This window comes from Dipodomys spectabilis, unplaced genomic scaffold, assembly GCF_019054845.1.
Source record: "Dipodomys spectabilis isolate Male_0828 unplaced genomic scaffold, ASM1905484v1 ptg000034l, whole genome shotgun sequence".
In the NCBI taxonomy this organism is placed as follows: domain Eukaryota; kingdom Metazoa; phylum Chordata; class Mammalia; order Rodentia; family Heteromyidae; genus Dipodomys; species Dipodomys spectabilis.
In genome coordinates, this window is record NW_024870711.1 from 11968909 (window position 1) to 11977406 (window position 8498).

At 70.8% G+C, this 8498-nt stretch overlaps 1 protein-coding gene across 1 annotated transcript; it reads right to left on the reverse strand.

The window, feature by feature from the left end:
• Positions 1-909: 909 nt before the first annotated feature.
• On the reverse strand, positions 910-8245 carry Shh (sonic hedgehog signaling molecule). Its single transcript, XM_042677113.1, has 3 exons — positions 7946-8245; positions 3610-3871; positions 910-1631 (listed from the first exon to the last, which is right to left on the reverse strand). The coding sequence occupies exons 1-3, from the start codon at positions 8243-8245 to the stop codon at positions 910-912; spliced, it is 1284 nt and encodes a 427-aa protein (XP_042533047.1).
• Positions 8246-8498: the final 253 nt, after the last annotated feature.

An 8498-nucleotide genomic window follows, 5' to 3' on the forward strand; every position in this document is an offset into this window, starting at 1 on the left:
ATGTGTGTAACAGTCGTGGCTCCCAAGAACGTGGCCAAAATGGTGATTACAAAGCAAATAGTAAACCATGAAGACAGTACAGAAGATAGCTGTCACATTGGAAACTAGTTAAATTAAAATAATATATTTTCATATTTTACACTATTTCAAAAAATGAAATGTCATTCAGTTAAGTATTGATCTCTCAAAAAATCTAATTTACAATTCTGTGTATAAAAATATAATTTGTGGACCCCACGAGGCATGGTTGAGTTTACATTTGCCAAAAAGCAGGAGCATGGCTGAGGGGGAGGAGGAGGAGGAGGAAAATAAGAGGAAGAGGAGGAAAAGGAAGATGGGGGGGGGGAGGAGGAGGAGGAGGAGGAGGAGGAGGAGGAGGAGGAGGAGGAGGAGGAGGAGGAGGAGGAGGAGGAAAAGAAGAGGAGAAGGCGGCTGGCGTGCAGAACTTCGTTTTGCACACCCGAGAAGAGGGACAAGTAGAAAAATAGACTCTGAGCAGGTTGCTTGGCCTCACAGAATAACCTTCCCCCGTGAGTACAGTTCACATGATAATAATAAATTATCCAAGACACAAACTATTAAGGCTCTTGAAGACCCGGTTCATATTATTTAAAATATCTATTCATACCAAACAAATAAATAGCCAGGAGAGGAGGAAAATAACCAAAATAAAACAACAACGAAGAAACTCAAAACAACACATAAACTAAACACAACAACAAGGCTTCCCGGGGTCTTTGTTTCCTTAGGGTCTACTTTGGACTGTCCTACGTTATTATTATTATTAATATTAATTATTTATTATAATTAGCAGTCTCGTTCCGTGCGCGTGCCCCGTGTCGTGGCTTCCTCCTGCGTGCCTCCCGCCGCCCGCCCGCCCCTCCGGGCCGCGCGGGGTCCCCGCGGCCTTCAGCCGGCTGGGGCCGCCATGCCCAGCGGGTGCATGGTCTCGCTGTCCAGCAGCCAGGTGCCGATTTGGTAGAGCAGCTGCGAGTACCAGTGCACGCCCGGGGCCGGGGCCGGGGCCGGGGCCGCGCCAACGCCGTCCGTGCGCGCGGGCGCGGGCGCCAGCGCGGCCAGCAGCGCGTGCGCCAGGCGGAAGGGCGCGAAGGCCCAGTGCGCCCAGCCGTGCTCCTCGATGACGGCGTAGCACGAGGCCAGCACCCGGTTGACCAGGATGGTGCCCTGCGCGGTGAGCGGCGCGTACGCGCCCGCCGCCTCCTCGCGCACGGTCACGCGGTGCACCGCGGCCGGCCGCAGCCGCCGCCGCCCGCCGCGCCCGGACGCCACGTACACGCGCTGGCCCGGGCGCACGCTGCTGGCGAAGAGCGCGCGGCGCCCCGCCGGGGCCGAGCCGTTGTGCGGCGGCGCCACGAAGAGCAGGTGCGCGGCGGTGAGCAGCAGGCGCGCCCGCGGCTCCCGCGTCTCGATCACGTAGAAAACCTTCCGGGCGCGGTCGTCGCGGTCCAGGAAGGCCAGGAAGTCGCTGTACAGCAGCCGGCCCTGCTCGTCGGCCGCCAGCACGCGGTCCCCGGGACGCAGCTCCCGCACCGGCTTGGTGCCGCCCCGCTCCAGGTGCACCGTGGCCCATCCCGGGAAGCAGCCGCCGGACTTGGCCGCCACCGAGTTCTCTGCGGTGGGGAGGGAGGAGAGGGACAGGTGTTGAGGCCGCGGGGTGGGGGCCGCAGCCCGCCCCCTCCCCGCTGGCGCGTGGGGCGGCAGGCGGGTCACACCGCACACCGGCGGCCTTCCCCCCCCCCCCCCCCAGCCCGGGCCGGCGCGCGCCCAGCCCCGCTCGCTCGGATTCCCGGGAAGCCTCCTTCTTCCTTCCGCCCCGGGGCGCCGGGCCCGGGGCTGGGCTGCGGGGGGCGGGGGGGGGGCGGGAGACATAGCTGCAGTAGTTGTAGCAACTGCACAAACATTCCCGGGAACGGCCCGAGGTGTGAAAACCCGAGGCTTGTGTGGATTCTCTAATTAAAATCCAATAAAGAGCCCGGCCCTGTCGCGGTGGTTTCTGGAATAAAGCGGAGCCCCTCTTGGAAGCGGGGTCTCCTCCCCCGCGGCTGGCTCTGCCCTCCGGCCGCCCCTCCCTATTTACTCAGGTGCCGAGCCCTCCCCGCGCGCCGTTCACACGCGGCCTCTCCAGAAGCCGGGCCTCCCAGGCACTGTTTGCACAGCCCGGCCTCTCCTGCGAGCACTCGAGCTGTGTATTTGAATTTTAAATGGCCCGGCCCGCGCCGCGCCGGTTCTCAAGGCCCCTTGACTACCCGCGCTCTCCGGCCCTCGGCCGCCGCGGGTCCCCAGGACAATCCTGGCGGCGGGGGCGGGGCGCGGGGCGGCGCGGGGGCGGGGTCCCCGTCGCCGGCGCATTCCGATCTCTGGGATCAGGCTTTTGGCAAATAGAGATGGCCAGAAAGAAGCTTCCTGCTGGAATGGCCGAGGGGGGTTTAATCTTCTCATCGGTTTCTCCGTCATGAAGTGCGGGGCTGGGCCCCGGAGGCCCCGCGCAGCCCCCCGGAATGCGGGACGCCGGCTAGGCCCGAGCCGTCGACTCTCACGACCCCGCTTGACACGCACGGCGCCGCGCCCCGGCCCGCGTGCGCGGAATGCCAATGAGCGGCGCTGCGCTCCGGGCTCGGCCCCGCGGGGCCGGGGACCCGGAGGGGGGGGCGGGATCGTTTGGGAGGATAGCTTCAGGGACCCCCGCCAGGGGGACCCCGCGGCGCGGGGGGTGTGGGAAGGCGGGGCTCTCGCCACCTCCATTTCCCACCGGGGCCGCCCCCCCCCCCGCCCGTCCCCGCTCGGAGCCCCGCGGGGCGAGGGGCCGGCCCTGGCCTGAGACCCCCGGGCCGCACGCGGGCTGCCCCGGCCCCGCTCCCACGCCTCGGCCTTGCACGGCCTTGGGAAGCCGGTGCGTTCTCCACCCATCTATCCGGAGCGCCTGGACGCTTCCAAAGTGCCTTTCTACTCGCGGGCGCCATTCAAAGGCAGCTGGGGGGCCCGGGAAGTGGGGGCTTCCAAAATGCACTGCGAGCCGCCCGGCGGACGCGTCCACCGGGGGCGCGAGACGGCGGCGGCGCGCGCGCGCTCCCGAGCGGGGCCCGCGGGCGCGCCCGGGGACGGCGCCGCGCGCGGCTGTTCCTCCCGGCCGCCGCGGGTGGCGTTGCAGGCCCGGGGAAGTCGACCGGCGGGGAAGCCGGCCCGGCCTGGCCCCCGCGCCCGCCCGCAGCCCAGCGCCGCCCAGCTCGACGCCGGGCGCGGTGCGGGGGGGGGGGGCGCGGCCCTGCCGCCTCCCTCCCCCCGGCCTCTCGCCCCGCAGCTCAGCAGGAGTTGAGTTCGTTTAGACCCCGCGGGGCCCAGCGGGCAGGGGGGGGTTACGCCCCGGACAGAGCCCTGAGTGCTGAAGTCCGCGTGCGAGGCCCGCGCCCCGATTCCGGCCTCGCCACCTGCAAGGGCCCCGTTCTCCCCCGGCTTCCAAGGTGGGCAGGGTCCTGGGGGGGGGCCCAGCGGCCTCCAGAAAGAACCCCGCTTCCTCTGGACGCCACGTCCTCCTTGGTCCCCCCTCGGCCTCGGGAGCGCGGGCCGGCCGGGTCGGCGGGGCGGGCTCACCTGCTTTCACCGAGCAGTGGATGTGCGCCTTGGACTCGTAGTAGACCCAGTCGAAGCCGGCCTCCACCGCCAGGCGCGCCAGCATGCCGTACTTGCTGCGGTCGCGGTCGGAGGTGGTGATGTCCACGGCGCGGCCCTCGTAGTGCAGGGACTCCTCCGAGTGGTGGCCGTCCTCGTCCCAGCCCTCCGTCACCCGCAGCTTCACCCCCGGCCACTGGTTCATCACCGAGATGGCCAAGGCGTTCAGCTTGTCCTTGCACCTCTGCGGAGAGAGGGGAGCCCCGACCGACAGACGCGTTAGCTGAGGCCCCGCGACCGCAGACCCGGCGGTGCCGGTGAGAAAGGTCATGGGGGGGGTTGCAGGGGGAGGGGGAGAGGGAGAGGGCCAAGGGGGCTGCACGGGCAGGGGGCTGCAGGGGCAGTGAGCCCCCTCCGGGCTGAGCGCAGGGCCTTGTTGACCTTACGTTTCAGACATCACCCCCAGAATCTTCCCGAGGCGCCACAACCCTGCACCCCCCCCCCACCGCCCCCTTCTGCTCCCCAGGGCAGGTCTCCCGGTTGGAGAGGCCGGGGCCCTCGGCGGAGAGGCTGTCTCGCGCACTTCCGCAGGGAAGTGAGCCCCCGCCGGGCTGTGTCCGCGCCACGCCCGTGGGGAGCGGGGATGAGGCCTGCAAAGCGCGCGGCCGCCGAGCGCGAGTGCGGGGCTGGCGAGGCGCGGCCGGCCGGCGTCCGCAGTCCCCAGTCGGGCGGGCCCAGGACAAACATTCCTGGTCGCGGCGGCCCCGCTCCTCCCCCGTGGAGCCGCAGTGGCCAGGCCGGGCGGCGGTCTGGTTGTGGTCTTGTTTTGTGTAACCTGTTCCCCTCCTCCTCTCGCCTAGACCCGGTGCAGAAGGGCGTCCGGCCGGTTTGAGGCGCTGAAGAGGGGAGGGGGAGAGGAGACGGGGTGGGGCCGGGAGGCCGGGTGGGGGGGGTTCGACCTCCCTCCCCGCGCCCTGGCTGGCCCTCCGCTCCGCTCCCACGGGGGAGCCTAGGCCTGCGGTGTAGGGGGGTCCCCGAGACGCCCGACCCGGGTGGAGGCGGGGGGGGGGGGGGGGAGGCAATTCCAGGCCGGCTTTTGTGGAGCGAGGGCCGGGCGCCCACCTGGCCCACGCGGGGAGGGGTGCCGGGCGGAGGGCTGGGCACAGGTCGGGGACTCGGCGCTGGAATGACAGGTTGCGCAACAGGAAAAGTCTTGTGTATCTGGCGGCAATAAAACCCAGTAATGCGGTTGTGGAGTTCAACCCACAACCGATGGAGGGCCGGGGGGCGGGCCGGCCGGCGGCAGGCCGGGGCTCGCTCGCTCCCGGGCCTGCCGGCTGTGGTCTTTAAGGAAAGGTCCGAAGGGCAGAGTTGGGGTGAGGTCATCTCGCGGACTGCGTGGGTTTCACACGAAAATCAATCGGTAAGCCCGGGTCTGCTGGGAACCGGGCTTCGAAGCTGGTGCGCGCAGGCGCACACCGCAATACGCACACGCGCAACGCCGGCCCCGTTCCCGCCCCCACCGCGCCCGGGCTCCCGGCCGAGCAGGGGGAGCCCGGCAGCGCCCCGCCCGGGAAGCTGCCTGGCCCGGGGGATTCCGGGGGGGCCCGAGACGCGCCCCGGCCATCCAATAACGCCGACCCTGAGGGCCCCACGCGAGAAGCCCCGGGGGCCGACTTAGGCCTGGCGGCCGGTCGGGCCGAGGCCGAGGGGCGCCCGAGTTGACGCCCCGCGCCCTCCCCTCCCCTCGCCACCGGGCCTGCGGCCTCCGCGGCGGCGGCGGCGCGCTCCCGCGCGGGGCCAGCCGGGAAGCCGGGGTGGTTATTAATTCATCGGGTCGTGTGCCGCCAGTCGAGCGCCTCGGTGCAGCCGCTGTGAAGCCAGCCGGGCCCGGCGGGCGGCTTTGTGCCGGCGGAGGCCGCGCGCCCCCCAAGCCCTGAGCTCACGCGCACCCGCGGCCCAGCGCCGTCCCCACCCGTGGCGCGCTGAGCTCAGCCGAGAAGCGCCCTAACTTCCAGACCCCGGCTAGAGGAACCGGACCCTCTCCGCGAGCCCAGAAACGCCTCCCTCCAGCCGGCCCCGGGCGCCTATCCCCAGCACCCAAATCGCAGGGAGATGGGCGGGACGGGGCTCTCGAGGGGTCCCCGCTCCAGCCCCTCGAGGCCTCCCGCCCCGGCCCCCGGCACCCCGGCCTGGCACACGAGGCCTGCGCGGCGCAGTGTCTGTCTGAGCTTCCCGCTCCGAGTTAATATTAACCCGGAGCTCCTGCTCCAGAACGGCCCCGAAAGTTCCACTGGGGACGATCTTGCTATGGTTGAGGGAGTCGGGCGGCAGACGGGGAGGGAGGCGAGACAGGGCAGTGGGGTGCACGCCCGGGCCCGCGCGCTGGGGGCCAGCGGGCATGGGTTCCTCGCGGGCGAGCGCACACCTCCGCCTGGCCCGGCCCGGGCGATGGCCTCGCGTCCCCCCGCTCCGCTCCCCCCGCCGCGCGCCCCGGCCTGCGCCCCTGAACCCCCGGCCCGGGACCGCAGCCTACTCTCCGCCGCCTGCGTGTTTGGGGGTGTCCGTGGGGTTGGCTCTGCGCACCCTTCCCCCCCCCCCAGCCTCTCCCCAGGTGGAAGAAGTGTTTTCGTTCAGTCGGGCTGGGGAAGTTGACGGAGGCTCAGAAGTTCAAAGGCTGCGCGCGGCAGAGAGTGGCCGGGCGCGGGGTGCTCGGCCCGGGGGTGCCCAGTCCGGACGGGCAGGGGCGGGGGGGGGCACGCGGGCTGGGGGTGCGGCCGGCGGCCGGCCGGGCGCGCAACCCCGGCCCCTGCCCCGCCCCGCCTCTCCTCCTTCCCAGCCCCCGCCTCCAGGGCCCGGGCGCTCGTGGCGGCGGGACGGGCTCCGGGCTCTTTTGGGGCGGTGCTCGGTGCGCGAAGCTGCGGGGACTGGCGGCCCGAGCCCAACTCCGAGTGCACGGGAACCGAACCCTGGCGCCGGGGTTAGTACCCCGGGAGCCAGCGGAGCTGAAATGCGTCGCCTCGGCGCGCGGCTCTGCGCGCTCCAGCCCTGCAGCCGGCGGCCAGACCGCGGCCCCTGGCCGGAGACCCCGGCTCCGACGCCCGCCGGGCACACGCCCCGCCCCGGCTGAGGGACTCGGGTGTCCTCCGCCTGAGTCGCGCCTCTCGGGACCTGGACCCGGTCCCTGGCCCGCGGGGAGCGAGGGTGCGCAGGGCTCGGCGCCCCAGACCACTCCCCCACCCCGAGCCCGGCCAGCACGCGCGCCGCACCCCGCGGCCCGCGCGGAGTGAGCGGCCGCACGCGCCGCGCTCGGCTCCAGCGCGCGTCCGCACTTGCGGTCCAGATTTCAGGAGGTCGCGCTGGCGAAGGAGGGCGCGGGGCCGGGGGGGCCCGTCTCCCCCCGCTCCCCGGCCTCCCGTCCGCCATCGTCGAGCGGCGTTCTCCGCGCAGCTCCCCGGCAGCGACCCCGGAGCCGCCCGGCGCGCTCCCTCTCCCGCCGCCGCCCGAGCGCCCAGCCCCGAGGTAGCACTCGACTGTTTTAATAGGGCAGTAAAAAGGATGCTGACCTATATTCGCCAGGAACCCCATTTCCAGCTTCAGTCAGACGTGCGTGGAGTTGGAGACTGTGGAACTGGCTGGGGTGTGGGAGGAGGCGGAATTCGCGCTGGCGCTGCCGGGCCGCTCCCCGCGCGCCCCGCGCGCCCCGCGCTCCCCGCCCCCCCACCTTGGTGTGTTCGCTTCGGATTCTTATGCAAGCAGGTTGGAAACTAAAGTGATGCAATGCCAGGAAGTTCCCGGTCCCTCCCCCGGGTACCGCGGGCCGGGGAGGACGAGCATCCTCCCAGATCCTTAGGAGGCTCACTCGCCGCGGACGCTGCCCGGGACGCGGGGCTCCCCGGCCTTTTGTTAGAGCCGCCCCCGGGGTGTCGGAGGGGAGGCCGAGAGCGGGGGGGCCGGCAGGCGGCTCCAGGCCCAGGCCGGGTCTGCACAGAGCCCGGGGAGCAACTTGTCCCCGTCCCCCTTCCATTTCCATGCCTCCCACCCCGGGGCGAGGGGCGCCCCAAGTTGCCGGCCAGAGCAGGCACAGGTTCCGGGGAGGTCGGCCCAGACGCCGAATCGGATCAGCGCCATCCCGGACTCCCCCACCCTCCCCAGCCCCAGCCTCTGCGCCCGGCAGGACCCTCCACCTCCTTCCTCCTTCCTGCTCCCCGGGGAGGAAAGGTGCGGGGAGGGCAGGCGGGCGGGGAGGGAGAGGGCCGCGCCACCGCGCTCCCGCCCGGTCCGGCGCCCCGCAGCCCCGGGCGGGCGCGGCGTCTACCTGAGTCATGAGCCGGTCCGCGCCGGTGTTCTCCTCGTCCTTAAATATGATGTCGGGGTTGTAGTTGGGGGTGAGTTCCTTAAACCGCTCGGAGTTCCTGGAGATCTTCCCCTCGTACCTGCCGCTGGCCCCCAGCGTCTTCTCTGCTACGTTGGGGATGAACTGCTTGTAGGCTAAGGGGGTCAGTTTTTTAGGGTGCCGCCTCTTGCCGAAGCCCCTGCCGGGTCCGCACGCCAGCCCGGAGCCCAGCAGCAGCGAGGAGACCAGAACCACCAGCAGACATCGGGCCGGCGGCAGCATCTTGTCCCCGGAAGCCGGGGCGGGGGGGCTCCGGGCTCTCCCGCGCGGGTCTGCGCGCAGGCGGGCGCGCGCGGCGGCGCTGTGCGTGTGCGCTCGGCTCCCGGCCTCGCTCGCTCGCTCTCGCTCCGGCTCGCTCTCCCTCGCTCGCTCTCTCGCTCGCTCGCTCTCCCTGGCGCGCGGCTGCCTCTTTTTCTTCCTATATCACCTTGCCCGCCGCCGCGGCCGGGGACTCGCCGCCGATCCCCACCCAGAC